The 17,238-nt window shown below is 40.0% G+C and overlaps 1 protein-coding gene across 14 annotated transcripts in view; it reads right to left on the bottom strand.

Moving 5' to 3' along the window:
• Positions 1–17,238, bottom strand: part of PARN (poly(A)-specific ribonuclease) — a 193,263-nt gene that overhangs the window by 108,592 nt on the left and 67,433 nt on the right. For 11 of the 14 annotated variants that reach the window (XM_055365787.1, XM_031002679.2, XM_055365792.1 and 8 more), the window contains 3 exons: positions 10,063–10,118; positions 8,478–8,564; positions 6,448–6,522 (listed from right to left, as the gene is read on the bottom strand). In XM_055365787.1, coding sequence (XP_055221762.1) covers positions 6,448–6,522; positions 8,478–8,564; positions 10,063–10,118 — 218 coding nt within the window. The remainder of the gene's footprint in view (positions 1–6,447; positions 6,523–8,477; positions 8,565–10,062; positions 10,119–17,238) is intronic. The other 3 variants (XM_055365791.1, XM_055365796.1, XM_055365789.2) reach the window with 1 other exon arrangement.

Genomic DNA, 17,238 nt, shown 5'->3' with positions numbered 1-17,238 from the left:
TCAATGACTTGCAGAGTCTTAGCTATGTACACATAGCTAGCTGACCATAAGGCCTGTGCGCCCACAGAGGACAGAGGTCCAGACAAAAGTAAACATTGGGGCAGACTTGTAAGCTGCCGGAATGTTGAGTCTGTTCCCTAACTTAGCTGGCAAAGGGTTAAAGCTTTACCGGCTCAAGGTGTTTCAGCACCACCTCTTACCAACCACTGGCTAATCAGTAAGATATTAATATGTTGACCTACCAACAACCTCGAGGACGCCAGGCTTAAATTTTTTAAAAAGAATTTAGAAAAAAGAAGAAAAGAAGAACCAATCACATACGGTTCTAGCTCAAGAAACTGAAAAAAGAAGAGCAAAGTAAACCCAAGCAAGTAAAAGGAGAAAAAAAACAGAAACCAACAAAATAGACAACATCAAACAATACAGAGAAACGAACACAGCCAAAAGCGTTCTTGAGAGAGATCAACAAAATGGTAACAGCTGACTGGAATGAACAAGGAAAAATGAGACACAAATGAGTAATATCACAAATAAAAACCACTTATCACTACAGATTCTGCAAACATCAAAAGGATAATAAAAAGCACAGGTAAAGTTCAAAGTTATAAGCAGCCTTTTAGCAAATTCAGGGCTGAACAATCATCCTGAAAGAGTTGTCTCTACAATTCTAATATTTATCTGTTCAGCATAATCGAAAGCTGTGCTTTTTAAAAACACAATTTAACATAAGCACACTCAATAATTTAGACTGAGGCAAAGCCAAGTGTCTTCCCTCATCCCAAAAATCATCCTAAAAAGCTTCTAAGGCAGGGTATCAGGAATTCATACAACTATCTGAATTTGGGCTTTTATTTTATTTATAATTACTGGGTAACTTTTTAGGACCCAAAATAACTGTTGAGTTCCTGCCTCTTCTAAAGTGTCTTTATCAATTTCTGCTTTTAAAAAGTTTCTTACAGTATCTACTGTGTGTGTTCCAATCTCCAGCTTTCAAAATACGTGAAAAAGCTCTTTTTCTAAAGCCATTTCTATAAAAATTATATTCAGAGACACAATGTCCTACGATGCACTTAAAGACACACAAAACAATGTCTAAATATTGAGAGTATGGCTAGAAAGTTCTACTACATTTGAAATATTGTTGAGCTCTTCCCCCCCATTTAATAAAACTACATTAGAAATATAAAAATCCAAAATATAAACAAGCTATTCAGATTTGCCCATTAAAGATGAATTTCTGGCCAGGGACAGTGGCTCACGCTGTAATGCCAGCACTTTGGGAGGTGAGCAGATCACGAGGTCAGGAGTTCGAGACCAGCCTGACCAACATGGTGAACCCTCGTCTTTACTAAAAATACAAAAATTAGCCAGGTGTGGTGGCGTGCACCTGTAATCCCAGCTACTCAGGAGGCTGAGGCAGGAGAATTGCTTGAACCTAGGAGGCAGAAGTTGCAGTGAGCCAAGATCGCACAACAGCACTTCAGCCTGGGCAACAGAGAGAGACCCTGTCTCAAAAAAAAAAAAAGAAAAAAAAAGATTTCCTGCTTGACTACTTTGAGAAAAATTCTCAAATGGTGAAGATAAGTGGTCTTTCCATGGCACCAAGTCCCACAATGGCCATGTACTGCTTCATCTGAAGAACCAGAGGGGGAGTAATGCTAAATGCACAGCTTGTATGGGTTACCACGTATCCAAACACCCCAAAGCCAGCAGGGAACCGCTTCCCAGCAGCAGCAAATGAAAAGCAACAGAAACCGAATGGCACTCAGTAGACGGGTTTTAGTAATTAGTATAAAAAGGTTTCCTATAAAAGAGAACTTTCATATTCAAAATGTCGAAAATAGCCAGGCACAGTGGCTCACACTTGTAATCCCAGCACTTTGGGAACCCAAGGGGAGAGGACGGCTTGAGGCCAAGAGTTCAAGACCAGCCGAGCAACATGGCAAGGCCCCATCTCTACAAGAACATTTTGAAAAAATTAGCAGGGTGTGGTGAGTGCACACCTATAGTCCTGGCTACCCAAGAGGCTGAGGCAAGAGGACTGCTTGAGCCCAGGAGTTCGAGGCTGCAGTGAGTTATAATCATGCCACCACACTCCAGCTTGGGCAACAGAGTGAAACCCAGTCTCCCAAACAAAGTCAAAAAGGGCTTTAAAAATCTTGATTAACATTAGTAATACTCAAAGAAAAAAAAAGGTGCCAGTTAAAAAGCAACTCCTTAAATGTAAATCAGAAATAGTTTGTAACAGAGCCAAAGAAGCCATTATAAGCTGCTATATAAATAGGCATTTTAATGATTTTCTCAATGTTACATTATTGACCTAAGAGGCGCTCTGTTTCCACTGAAATGAATAAGTAATTTGTTTAAGATAACATTAATAGGGGCCGGGCGCAGTGGCTCATGCTTGTAATCCCAGCACTTTGGAAGGCCGAAGAGTGCAGATCACAAGGTCAGGCATTCGAGACCATCCTGTCAAACACGGTGAAACCCTGTCTCTACTAAAAATGTAAAACAAAAATTAGCCGGGAGTGTAGGCACGCACCTGTAGTCCCAGCTACTCAGGAGGCTGAGGCAGGAGACTCGCTTGAACCTGGGAGGTGGAGGTTGCAGTGAGCCGAGATCGCACCACTGCACTCCAGCCTGGGTGACAGAGCAAGACTCCATCTCAAAAAAAAAAAAAAAATTAATAGGATTTGCAGCACATCAGATACCCTGGGTCCTTCTTATCATTAGAATCACCATTATAAAGAACAAATTTCACACCATCTTTCAGTGAAACATCTGCATAATTTTACAAATCACAGCAAAAGAGCAGAGACATTAGTTACATCCATCACATGCAAAAAGGCATTTCCAAGTCACAACACTATGAATATCATTTATGCAATTCAATAATATTCAACATTTACTTACTAATGTCAGACACTACCACTTTACGCACTAAAAACGCAATGGTGACTGAGACATGGTCCCTACTCTCAAAGAGCTTACAGTCTATCTGTGAAAACAATATAATAAGGTATACAAGATGCCATGAAAGCACAGAGAATGAGGTTCAATACCCTACAAAGAGAGCCAGAGAAAACATCAGAGGCCGGGTGCAGTGGCTCATGCCTATAATCCCAGAACTTTGGGAGGCTGAGATAGGCGGATCACTTGAGGCCAGGAGTTCGAAATCGGCCTGGCCAACATAGCAAAACCCTGTCTCTACAAAAAATACAAAAATTAGCCAGTGTGGTGGTGCATGCTTGTAATCTCAGCTATTTGGGAGGCTGAGTCACAAGAATTGCCTGAACCCAGGAGGTGGAGGCTGCAGTGAGTCGAGTTTGTGCCACCCCACTCTCGCCTGGGCAAAAGAAATGACCCTGTCTCAGAAAAGGAAGAGGGGGGGGGAGAAGAGGGGAGGGGAGAGGGGGGAAGGTGGGGAGGGGAGGGGAGGGGAAGGAAACATCATTGGAGAAACTGATGTTGAAGCTGAGATAAGGCAGGAAGGAGGGCATAGTCAGGTTCTGGTGGGAGGTGATGACTGCATAAAAGATGGCTTCTTTTGGCAAAGGAAATGTTGTCAGAGGCACAGCATGCTCAAATTGCCAAGTATTTTGTTAAGAGTTGTCTTTTGCATAAGAAAAGAGACTATACTGGAAAATTAAACTTTACTAGCAAAGCCGCATATATCAAGAGAACAGTGATCTACTTAACCTAGGAGGAAAAAAGGTAAAATGTCACAATTTCATCTTGGCCTATTCCCCATATTCCCTATTCAAACACACATTTATTTCCTCATGCTGCAGTGTGTGTCAGGTATGAGAGAGGACTCAGGGCCAAACAAGAGGGACCCAACACTGCCCTCAGGAAACCAATGCAATGAGCAATCAGACGATAGAGTGCTTCTATGCCTACACATGATTCTGAAATGTAGCTCCCTGATTAGAGTTACCATGGAATAAAATACTTAGCTTAAAAGCTACTGTTTTAAGAACTGTCCAGTAGTAAAGAAGAGAGCAACTGTTATTTGACATCAGATATGGTGGTATAACAGGAATTTTAAAAGAAACTTTGACATCCCATACACACAAGCAAGGAATCATGCTTGTATTTTCAAATAAATGCTACTAACTCATGTTTTACAGATTTCAAAGCACTCTTACACACTTCACAGCAAGGGAGGCCAAGCAGCTATTTTAATAATTACCTACCACGGGTCAAGCACTGATTGTGTAGTATGGGGCTCTTTGCTGGAAACTTAATATCCATGATCTCATTTCATCCTCACAACAATCATGCAAAGTAACTATTATCTCCCTCTTAAACAAACACGGAACCTGTGGCTCGGAAGGTTTACATAACCTGCCCAAAGACACATGGCTGACAAGTGGTGGAGCCAAAGTTAGTCCCCATGTCAGTCTGTGAAAACTCCTTTTATCCGGCTGCACAGCTTCAATGTCACCAAGTGTGGCTAGCAAAGGAGCTGAAGAGTGTACAGTGAGCAGAGGAGGCTGAATTAGACTGCAGGTCAGGACTTTGAACTCAGTCTTCTTGCAGCCACACTGAAGCCTCACTGTAACTGTAACTTCAAGGTCCCCACCCCCACCTAAAGTTATCTTGAGCTTTCTAATAATTCAATCCCTCTGGATTCTCTCTAAACCATCTTTCTAAGGATAGTGGGGAAATGGATCACAGAAAAAATCTCTATGCAAAAATTAAAATATTTAACAAGCAACATCAATCACACCCTGCATCCACCACTGTCCCTGGTGTCTGATGCTCCTGAGTACATTCCACACTGAAATCTGCTATTAAAGAACCACAGTAAAAGCTCAAAGCCATGCCAAGGTTCATTTACTTAATCTCATGGAATCCTTACAATAACACTAAAGTCCATACTATTATGCGCAGTTTACAGAGATAAGCAGAAGTTCATCAAGGTTAAATAAGGCACCCAAGGTCACACAACTGTTAAGTGATGCTGCAGTATGATTTCAAAAGCCTAAGCTTTTCCCCTCTACAACATGGCCTGGATTCCTGCGACAGTCAGATAATGAAAGAAAAATGCCAAAATACTGTGATCTGAATTTGTATATTTGCAGAAATTTTCATATATAATTACTCACCAGTTCTACTATCAGAATTATAGAGTTTTACTGTGCGGCATTTTGTTAAAGTAAAAAACAAACATATCACTTAAAAATTTCACATCTTTTACATTATGAAAGCAACATGGTGCTTGAAATTTACTTGAATATACAGCTTAACAATACATATTTTCATCAATATTTTATTCAAAAACTTCCCATCTTAAGAAAACAAAACGTTTAATTGATGGTTAACATCAAAATATCAAAATTATTTAGGATCCTACAAGAGACGGGGTGCTCCATCTTTTTAGAACCCCCTCCTTTTTTTTTCGAGACAGGGTCTCACTCTGTCGCCCAGGCTAGAGTGCAGTGGGTGTGGATGTTGGCTCACTGCAACCTCTGCCTCCCGGGTTCAAGCAATTCTCCTGCCTCAGCCATCACGCCCAGCTAAATTTTGCATATTTAGTAGAGATAGGGTTTCACCTTATTGGCCAGGCTCGTCTCGAACTCCTGACCTCAGATGATCCGCCTGCCTCGGCCTCCCCAAGTGCTGGGATTACAAGCGTGAGCCACCATGCCCAGCCTAGAACCATATTTTAAAAGCAAATAAAATATTCAGTTTATTTGTTTGTAAAACAAGGCTGGGCATTGTGGCTCATGCCTGTAATCCCAGCACTTTGAAAGGCCGAGGCAGGCAGATCACCTGAGGTCAGGCGTTTGAGACCAAACCGGCCAACATCATGAAACCCCATCTCTACTAAAAATACAAAAATTAGCCCGGTATCATGTTGCGCGCCTGTAATCCCAGCTACTCAGGAGGCTGAGACAGGAGAAGTGCTTGAACCCGACAACCAGAGGTTGCAGTGAGCCGACATTGCGCCACTGCACTCCAGCCTAGGCGACAGAGCGAGACTATGTCTCAAAACAACAACAACAACGACAACAACAAAAACAACAAGTATTTGATACAAGTTTAATGGAGTGAATAAATCTCAAATATGTATCAACAAATGGGGGAAAGTACAGAAATGAACAGGTCAATGTAAGTATTAATTTACTACAGGTACTTCTCATTCTCAAAGTAAATCTGCAACTCACTTCAGAAAAAGTGCAATGAGAAAGGAACAGAATGGAGGTAAATGAAAAAATATACTATGTAGCACACCTAATGAATCAAAAGAGATTTGTCTTATTTTCTCATCTATACATGATACTTACTAATTATTTCATTTATTTCAGAGACAATCTCCAAAACAAACGAGGCAGCAATGAGTGTAAGCTGACTGAGCCCATAGCTTTTAAATTAAGGGGGCAGTGGGAGGGCAACCTCTCACTGTATTTAATACACAAAACAGAAATCCAAAACACTTACCAATCTTTACTTGCTCGGGCTGGCTAAGGGAAACAAATGCTGATGTGTCATCAATCCAGGATATCTGAATGTTACCTGCAAAGTGAACATTTGACCATGTGGAGAGCTATTAGATTTAATGTGCGTATCTTACATATTTCAGTATAGTCTATCTTTAAAGAGAGAGAAGGTGCTTATTTAAAATGTGATCAAAATCTCAGCACTACAGAGAGTTAGCCTGTTTAAAGGCTACCACAGCAGTTATTTATGTTAAAACTTCAAGAGAAGAGACAAACCAGGGGGAAAAGACGCTATTAGAAATTTAACACAATAGAAAGATCCTTCCAGATTAAACCCTGGGGCTTGTCATCATTCAGTGCAATACCAGGATTGGGGACTTATTTTCCTATCAAGACCACTAACAAAAATCAGAGACCACATAGGTTCAAAAACACAACTATTTCTTTTTTTTTTTTCTTGAGACAGAGTCTCACTCTGTTGCCCAAGCTGGAGTGCAGTGGCACAATCTCAGCTCACTGCAACCTCTGCCTCCTGGGTCAAGCAATCCTCCCACCTCAGTGTCCCAAGTAGCTGGGACTACAGGCACACACCACCATGCTTACACATAATCTTATTGAAAATAGTGTTAGAGGCCGGGCGCGGTGGCTCACGCCTATAATCCCAGCACTTTGGGAGGCCGAGGTGGGATGATCACCTGAGGTCAGGAGTTTGAGACCAGCCTGACCAACATGGAGAAACCCCATCTGTGCTAAAAATACAAAATTAGCTGGGCATGGTGGCGCATGCCTGTAATCCCAGCTACTCGGGAGGCTGAGGCAGGAGAATTCCTTGAACCTGGGAGGCGGAGGTTGAGGTGAGCCGAGATCGCGCCATTGCACTCCAGCCTGGGCAACAAGAACGAAACTCTGTCTCAAAAAAATAATAATAATAATAGTGTTAGTACTTAAAGTAACTTTATATGCCTTAACGTTCGTTCTGACTTATTTTAAATATTTACATGCAGAAATGGTGTACTGTATTATCAGTGCAGGAGGCACTGCTGTGAAAGTCTACTATTCTAAAATATCAATTTAAAAAAAAAGATAAGAAAAAAATAGATCAGGCTCAGTGGCTCATGCCTGTAATCCCAGCACTTTGAGAGTCCGAGGCGGGAGGATCACTTGAGCCCAGGAGTTCGAGGCCAGCCTGGGCTACACAGCAAGACCCTATTTCTATTAAAAAAAAAAAAAAAAAAAAAAGAAAGAAAAAGAAAAATGAAAAATGGTGTTAGTTATATGGAAAGCCTACTTTGTATCTGCTTTTTACTCTAAACTTTAAAATACAAGCACTTTAACTTCTTTTAATAAACTCCTCAAATATTTTTTAAATGGCTACATACTAGAAGATACATAAACATTTACTAAACTTTCTTACTACTGGACATTTAGGTTTTGTGGCCTTCGCTTTATCCAAGAATTTCCAAAGAGACTAGCTTAAATGCTTCGTTTGTTAAAATAAGAGGCATTGCTGTGGGTTTACAATCAGAATGGTCTTCATAAACACTTATCAGGAGACTGCTCAAACGAACCTAATCACATGACCTGGTAAAAAAGGAAAGAGAAGGACTGCCCTACCTCATACACGTATCACAAATCCTGATCTACCCAAACATCTGTCACTTTGATTAATCTAAAGCAGAGAAGACCTCCCCTGCCATTATGAAACACACAAACCCTGTGAGTTTAATCTTAAAAATTATTTATGCTTAGCCACAGCTTATTTTCCCTGGTCAGTAGTAAGGACAGTCATCATCACAGTGTTTTGCTTTCCATGAATTAATAGCTCTGTATTGTGAGGTGCTATTAAAAGTTTCTCAGATGATATTAGCACAAAGATAACAGTATCCTAAACCAGAAAATTCAAAGAGTGAAATTAAAACCTTGAATATTAACATTCTTTTATACGCAGGCCAAAACTGTCTTTCTACTTCTGACCACCTATACCAAATGAATAGCAAAACCCTAAAAAGTACATCGGAACTTGCGACTTACCAAAGGCACTGAAAAGCTGGTAAAGGTCGCTGGTTTTCCATTCTTTGGGGAATGTCACATGGAGAACATGATCACGTTTAGGCTGCACTACAAGACAAATTTATGATGAAATATTGATGGGTGAAAAGTGATCAAGTAAACCAGTGACTCTTTGATGAAACTAAGTCTGAGCTAATTTGGAGAACTGTTATGAATTCCTCATGATTACCAAACAACTCCTAAAAGTATGCCTAGGATTGGTGGGATTCTGCCATGGTAATCTAGACCTCAGGTTCTGATACTTTACAGAACCCACAACAACTTGAACCCAATGCAAAGGCATCTTCTCTTCTCATGAAGTTCCTGTGCAAATTATTTGTTTATTTTTAAATTTTTTTTTTTGAGACAGGGTTTTGCCTTGTCATCCAGGCTACAGTACAGTGGCACGATAATAGCTCACTGCAGCCTCAAACTCCTGGGTTCAAGCGATCCTCCCACCTCAACCTCCTGAGCAGCTGAGGCTACAGGTGCATGCCACCATGCCTGGCTAATTTTTTTATTTTTTAATTTTATTTTTGTAGAGATGGGGGTCTCGCTATGCTGCCCACGCTGGTCTTGAATTCCTGGCCTCAAGTGATCCTCCCACCTCGGTCTCCAAAAGTGCTGGAATTACAGGCATGAACCACCACACCCAACTGTGCAAATTATTTAGAAGAAAAAAAAAACGCTGTTCTGTTCATGAAGTTTCACTTCACTAAACAGTTAACTTTCCCATTTTAATATACTTAGTTAAAAAAAAAAAAGCACTGTCCAAATTAAATGGACTAATTGTTAAGTAAGGCAATCCCAAGTCATAATCTTGCTTTCTAATCCCAAACCTAGAACTTATCTGTGCAGCTCTAAGCAAGAGATCTAACCACTCTAACCACTCCGGACTATAAACTGGGAATGGCAATATTTAGCATACAGAATTCTCGTCAGAATGACAGACCAAAATATCAGTCTAACGTGGAGGGCAACACAACAGTATGTCCTCAAACTATCATTGCAACAATTATTGTCACCAAGTATAGTTCACCCACTTCCACCTGCCAGTGACATGCATTAAGGTAAAAAAGAGCAGTGAAACAGCAGAAAAAAAGCAGAGAAGAAAAAGCAACCACCTCCCACAGACCTTCCACGTTTTTTAAACAAAACAAAACAAAACAAAACAGAAATCAACCTACTAAATTCAAATATACACATACTCAAGTAACTGGAAAACAGAAATTTTACCAAGATAACTGACAGCTAGCATATCTTAAAAATCTATTATAAATACTTATAGAAAATGATGAAATCAGAATTCTGAATGAAAATGAAATATATAGAGAAGATACATGCTTCTAAAATTCATTTCATGCATAAACTGGAAAACATAAATGAAAAAATAACTAACGAATGCCCAAGAGTCCCATTAACTTAAGCATACTATTCATATCAACCACAAAATCACAGCCCAATTTTAAGTGAAAAAAGCTTTTTCTTTAGTAATATTTTCCTGTTATCCCTTCCAGACCACACACTTAAATGCACAGATGCAATAAGAAAATAAAAATTTACTTACAGTCTGGTCCTTCCAAGTTTAGATAGGGGATATCCATGACCCTCATAAGAAATAGCCTACAAGAAGAAAAGACAAACAAGTAATGGGCAATTTCCTTTAAAAGACAGGCATTTTGACATTTTTAAGGTTGAATTAGAAAAAAAAAATTTTAATAGGCATTTATTATATTTTTTGTAGAAGATCCTTGATATCACTCTATTTGTAAAATTATTTCTATTATTTATTTTTTTTTTAGATGGAGTTTCACTCTGTCGCCCAGGCTGGCATGCAGTGGTGTGATCTTGGCTCACTGCAACCTCTACCTCCCCAGTTAAGTGGTTCTTCTGCCTCAGCCTCCTGAGTAGCTCTAATTTTTGTATTTTTAGTACAAACGGGGTTTCACCATGTTGGCCAGGCTGGTCTCAAACTCCTGGCCTCAAGTGATCTACCTGCCTCTGCCTCCCAAAGTGCTGGGATTACAGGCGTGAGCCACCACATCTGGCTTTATAATTATTATTATTACTATTATTATTATTATTATCATTTTGAGACGGAGTCTTATTCTGTCGCCAGGCTGGAGTGCAGTGGCACAATCTCGACTCACTGCAACCTCTGCCTCCCAGGTTCCAGCGATTCACCCGCCTCAGCCTCCCGAGTTGCTGGGACTACAGGCATATGCCACCAAGCCCGGCTAATTTTTTGTACTTTTAGTACAGATGGGGTTTCCCGATGTTGACCAGGCTAGTCTCTAACTCCTGACCTCAAGTGATCCACCTGCCTCAGCCTCCCAAAGTGTTGCAATTACAGGCGTGAGCCACTGCACCATCCATGTAAAATCATTTCTAAAGCTCTGAAATTCATTTCAGAGATTTTTCTCCTGGGCCAAATATTTATCACAAATAGAAAAAACAAACAAGCAAGCAACAAACTGGTATCCTCAACAGTTCCTGGCACTCAGTAGCTGCTCAATAAATATTAGCTAAATGAACAAAATTAATCATCAAAGAGTCAAGGGAAAGTCCTCCACAGAGCTGTCGTGTTAGTCCAAGTAAACAGAAAGAAAATAAATATTACCCATCTTACCAATCTATGAACAAGTGTTCCTAAAAATTCTAAGTGTAACCCTTACAATGGGCATTTGTGAGCTGAGAATGACAACACAGGTTTCTTTTTTTTTAATGAAATGCAAAGTCACTGGATAAATGCTAATCTCTCTGGGTAAACTGTACAGTCTGAAATAAGTGACTGTCTCAAAAGCCACATCATTATTATCATTTAAAATGCACTAAAAGCACTAAACAAAACAATCCTTGGTAAAGAAAACTATCACACTAATATAAATCATAGCAGTCATTTTATGTTTATCTTCCAAAATGGGTACAAAGGCACTTATAAAAGAGTGCTTGTAAATTACAACTCTCTGTCATGCCATTCAATTTTCTTTTATTTGCAAGATTATGGACAAAATATCATGCATTCTGTTGTGTGTAAGATTATTTTAATGAGTTTTACTTAGATAACAATATATTATGCATTTCTGGTAGAGACAACATTATACAGCAAATTAAAAAGGCAATCTATGTGCCCAAGAAGCAATTAGTTTGGCTTCACAGACCCACAGTTAAGGAACATTATTACCAGGCATTCAAAAGCCAAGCAAGGCCAGGCGCAGTGGCTCACACCTGTAATACCAGCACTTTGGGAGGCTGAGAATGGATCACCTGAGGTCAGAAGTTCAAGACCAGCCTGGCCAACATGGCGAAATCCCGTCTCTACTAAAAATACAAAAATTCGCTGGGCATGGTAGCAGGCACCTGTAATCCCAGCTACTCGGGAGGCTAAGGCAGGAGAATCGCTTGAACCATGGAGGCGGAGGTTGCAGTGAACCGAGATAGCAACACTGCACTCTAGCCTGGGCGACAAGAGCAAAACTCTGTCTCAAAAAAAAAAAAAAAAAAAAAAAAGCCAAGCAGGGCAAAAGCTAGTTTACAAATGGAACCATCAGCATGAACAATACTGTTCTGTTAATGTCAGAAAAAACGAAGTCATAGTACTCTATGGTTTGAGAATTTGTTGTCTGGCCTACAATTTAATAAACCAAATCCTATGGCTAAGAAACCAAATTTATTTTTAGTTCACTAATTTAGGCTCAAGTGTACTATTCTGGTTTTGTAAGCTGTTTTAACCAATTTAATCAATACTCCCTGCAATGCCAGAAGACAAGAAGATACATAAAGCACCTAGCGTGGTGGGTTCTCAGTGAGGGCAGCTATCATTTTTTCTTAAATATTATTTTCCAGCATAAACGATACACACTGGAACTATCATTATTTTCGCCTACCAGAACCTAATAATAACAAAAGTTATTCCTAGGTTAGTGAGCTAGTTAGTTAGATAAGCTAACTAACCTAGGAATAACTCTTGTTATTGTTAGTCATGCTTCATATAATTTTCAGTTCTCCGTTTAGTAAATTTAGAAATAGTCTCCAATTCTAAACACCAAATTTTTTAAAAAATTAATTTTAAAAGTTAATGAAGGCTGGGCACACTGGCTCACGCCTGTAATCCCAGCACTTTACGAGACCAAGGCAGGCAGATCACCTGAGGTCAGGAGTTTGAGACCAGCCTGGCCAACACGGTGAAACCCTGTCTCTACTAAAAATACAAAAAATTGGTGAGTTTGAGACCAGCCTGGCCAACACGGTGAAACCCTGTCTCTACTAAAAATACAAAAAATTAGTAGGTGTGGTGGCAAGCACCTGTAATCCCAGCTACTTGGGAGGCCGAGACAGGAGAATCACTTGAACCCAGGAGGCAGAAGTTGCCGTGAGTCGAGATTGCGCCATTGGACTCCAGCCTGGCAACAGAGCGAGACTCTGCCTCAAAAAAAAAAAAGTTAATGAAACGTATCAAGCACCATAAAAATAACTGAGAAGAACAAAAGTTGAATCAACAAAATGTTCACTGCTATACCATCAAATATGCCAATAATCAAAATCAACCTCAAGATTTGATAATACATGGAGGTCAGTAAATTATAGTTCAAAATTTCAATGTAATATTAAGCAACCAAAATAACTATGAAAATGTCAAAACATGGATAACTTATAATTCTAAGTTTTAAAAAGGCACAAAATTTTATACTATGATTTTACCTTTATAAAATATTTATGTCATTAAGCCAAGAATAAAAAATACCCTCCCCTCTCCCACCAACAGCTTTGGGAAACTTTGAGCTTTGTTTCTCAAAATTCCTTTTACGATCATTTTTTAAACTTTAAAGGCTACCAGAACTGAGAAGCCCAGGGAAAATAACTAGAGACTTTCTTAGAAAAAGCCAATCGAAAATGCCATCTAAATTAATCTTTCGTATACTGTGCACTACCTCACCTGGCTGGGAGGGAGAAAAATATAAATATAAAAATATAAATATAAAACCACAAACTTGAATTTGCAATTCCTGTATTTCTGTTTACAATTCTGTTATATTGCTAAAGTCATGGGACCTCAACAACAAATTTAGGAAACTCAGTGTTGTAAAAATACCAGGAAGGATTATACTAACAAAGAAAAAGAAGGCTCTCCCAATTTCTCTTACCATTTAGATGTTGTTTTTTTTATTTCTTTATTTTATTTCTTTTTTCCATTTAGATGTTTTGAAAAAATTTTTTTGAAAAATATTTTTTGTCAATATATAAGCTATGTGTTCTCTAATATTTCACCTGAATTTTCAATATCATCTCTGATTAAAGTAAGCAAAAATTTATTCTCAGCTAAAACACTCAAAAGATTTGGTTTTTTTTTTAATTTTTATGAGTATACAGTAGATGTATATATTTGTAGGGTACGTGAGATGTTTGGATAGAGGCATGCAATGTGAAATAAGCACATCATGGAGAATGCAGTGTCCATCCCCTCAAGCATTTATCCTTTCAGTTACAAACAATCCAACGACACTCTATTTAAAAATGTGCAATTAAGTTATTACCAAATATAGTCACCCTGTTGTGCTATCAAATAGTAGGTCTTATTCATTCTATTTTTTGTACCCATAAAAGCTATTTTTTAATGTAGTCAATCCTACACTATCTTGTTTATTTACTCCACATTACCTTACACAGAAACCCCTTTCAAATGAATTATTAATAGCACTTCTCACTCTTTCCCTATACCTTCACCTTCACATCTGGGGTTTAGAGGGAACTGAATAGCTCCAAAACCCGGAAGAACACGAAAACCAACTCTGTGTGACTTGGCAGACTGCGGCTCTGGAGAGCGCCACGCAATTGTGAAACTGACTCTAAAACTGTGGCTGAGCGTCTGCGGAACTGAACCAAAGTAAACTCTCCCAACGGCCTCCCACCGTCCTTATGCCATGCTGTTTGGAAGCCACTGCTCTGGTAACATCTCTGCCCTTCTGAAGTAAAATTAAAACATTTCAATATAGGCATGCCTCATCCCAGCTGGCTGTCAAATGGCCTGCACTGACTCCCTGGAATGATTTGATAAAATACTTCACATATGCATCATCCAACTTGACAGTTTCCATCCTAGCTTATGAGGAAATGCACTAGGCAAGCAGAAATGCTGATAAAGACATGAAAGGATGTTCCATCACTGTGAACTGTATTGAAGAACAATCTCTCCCAGAAGGACTTTCATCTGCAGATATCAAAAAGACACTCAGACTAACACTTGCACGAAACGTTCTTTCTATTTTAGTGAAGATCCGAGAGGGTGTAACACGGTAAAGACCCTCAAGACTGCGTGCGGGAATCTTGCCACATTTCTGAAAGCTTTCTGATGAAATATTATTTCCCCACTTATTCTCTAAAGGACTGACATTAACTTTATCAAACACTAAAATTAAAATTCCCATTAAATACAATTGCTAATTTTACAAAAGAATTCTATCCTAAGAAACAGTGTAACTCAAGTTCACATTCTAGATGTCATAGAGCAAGTTTTATCCTTTGTGGAATCTGTCATTTTTTAAATGTTGTATATCACTGGCAGTGCTGGTTATCCTGGCTTTCAAACAAGTCTGGAAAGACTCCAGGGTAAAGCACAGCATATCAGGATCTTTTGCTCAATACACTGGGTCACTTCCACTCAGTCTCTTCACAGGCTACACAGCATACGCTACACAATACCTTTAGCTCCAAAGAGCCACCACCTCATCTCCATTACCCATGTGCTGGGTGGCACTCACAAAAAGCCACCCTCCAAACTTTTTTGTGAAACAGGCGGTATAGGCCGGGCGCGGTGGCTCACGCCTATAATCCCAGCAATCTGCGAGGCCGAGGCAGGTAGATCACCTGAGGTCAAGAGTTCCAGACCAGCCTAGCCAATGTGGTGAAACCTCGTCTCTACTTAAAAATACAAAAATTAGCTGGGTATGGTGGCGGGTGCCTGTAATCCCAGCTACTCAGGAGGCTGAGGCAGGAGAATCGCTTGAACCCGGGAGGCGAAGGCTGCAGTGAGCCGAGATTGCACTGCTGCACTCCAGCCTAAATGATAAGAGCAAAACTCCGTCTCAAAAAAAAAAAGAAAAGAAAAGGGCGGGATGACACTGTGTCCCAGGCTGCCTAAGAAGGCTCATTAGTTACTGAAGAATTTCATTTCAGATATATAACTCTAGAATACAGAACCTTGAACCGTCAGCAAAATGTGCTTCCCCGCCAACTGGATCAGCATCACCTGGGAACTTGTTAGAGATGCAAATTCCCGAGCACCATCCAAGACTCCTGACTCAGAAACTCTGGACTGAGAATCACCGAGTTAACAGGAAAACAGTATATTCAATGTGGTGTTGTTAATTACCACTAAAGATGATGCAGCAATCAGCTGGATAATGACTTGTGCCAACTTCTCCAAAAGATATTAGACTTAATGATTTGTTTATATTAAATCATTCTGTGGCTCATCCCTGTTAATCCCACTGCTTCGGGAGGCAGAAGTGGGAGAATTACTTGAGGCCTGGAGTTTGAGATCAGTCTGAGCAACATGGTGAGACTCCTGTCTTTACAAAAAGTAAATTAGCCGGGCAAGGCGGCTCGTGCCTGTAGTCCCAGCTACTCAGGAGGCTAAGGCAGCAGGATTGTTTGACTCCATGAATTTGAGGCTTCAATGAGCTATAACATGCCACTGCACTCCAGTCTGGGCAACAGAGAAAGACCCTGTCTACACAATAAACAAACAATTAAATGAACAAACACATAAATAAAATACTTAGAAAAACACAAAACTGGCCAGCCACAGTGGCTTACGCCTGTAATCCCAGCACTCTGGGAGGCTGAGGCAGGTGGATCACTGGAGGTCAGGAGTTCCAGACTGGCCTCGCCAATATGGCAAAACCCCATCTCTACTAAAAATACAAAAATTAGCCAGGGGTGGTGGCACATGCCTGTAATCCCAGCTACTCAGGAGGCTGAGGCAGGAGAATCGCTTAAACCTGGGAGGCAGAGGTTGCACCATTACACTCCAGCCTGGGGAACAGAGTGAGACTCCATCGCAAAAAAAGAAAAGAAAAGCACAAAACTTTGACACATAAAATTTTAAAAAAGAAAAAAACTGCCAAGCATAGTGGCTCATGCCCGTAATCCCAGCACCTGGGGAGGCCAAGGCAGGCAGATCAGAGTTTGAAACCAGCCTGGGCAACATGACTGCTACAAAGAAATACAGAAAATTAGCCAGGTGTGGTGGCACATGCCTGTAGTCCGAGCTACTTGGGAGGCTAAGGCAGGAGGAGCCCTTGAGCCTGAGAGGCGGAGGTTGCAGTGAGCCTGGGGGTCACAGCGGGACTCCGTCCCAACAAAAAAAAAAAAAAGAAACTATGAATAAAAACAAGAAAAACATAAAACTATTAAATACCAAGGACTACCTCAAAATCCAGAAGGCAGTAACATAAGCCTTCTACCACTCCTTGAAACCAGGAGGCCAAATTGTGGCATGCAACTAGGTTCTCTGCAAGAGATAAACTGGGTGAAATTACTGCTGACAGCTACCACTGTTGTTTTTAAGTAGATTTTTTTTTTTTTTTAATTACTCCAACTACTCTCTTGGCAACTCATTAGCAAAAGTCTAACCTGTTTCTGTGAATTGGCCACAAATTAAGCTTTAGCCACTAATGCAGCACTAAAGATTAGCAAACACTTGCTAAAATTGTGTGTGGGAGTAACACACACAATACAAAAG

Source organism: Gorilla gorilla, chromosome 18 (genome assembly GCF_029281585.2).
Source record: "Gorilla gorilla gorilla isolate KB3781 chromosome 18, NHGRI_mGorGor1-v2.1_pri, whole genome shotgun sequence".
Lineage (NCBI taxonomy): Eukaryota > Metazoa > Chordata > Mammalia > Primates > Hominidae > Gorilla > Gorilla gorilla.
This window is presented reverse-complemented; position numbering and strand designations above follow the sequence as displayed.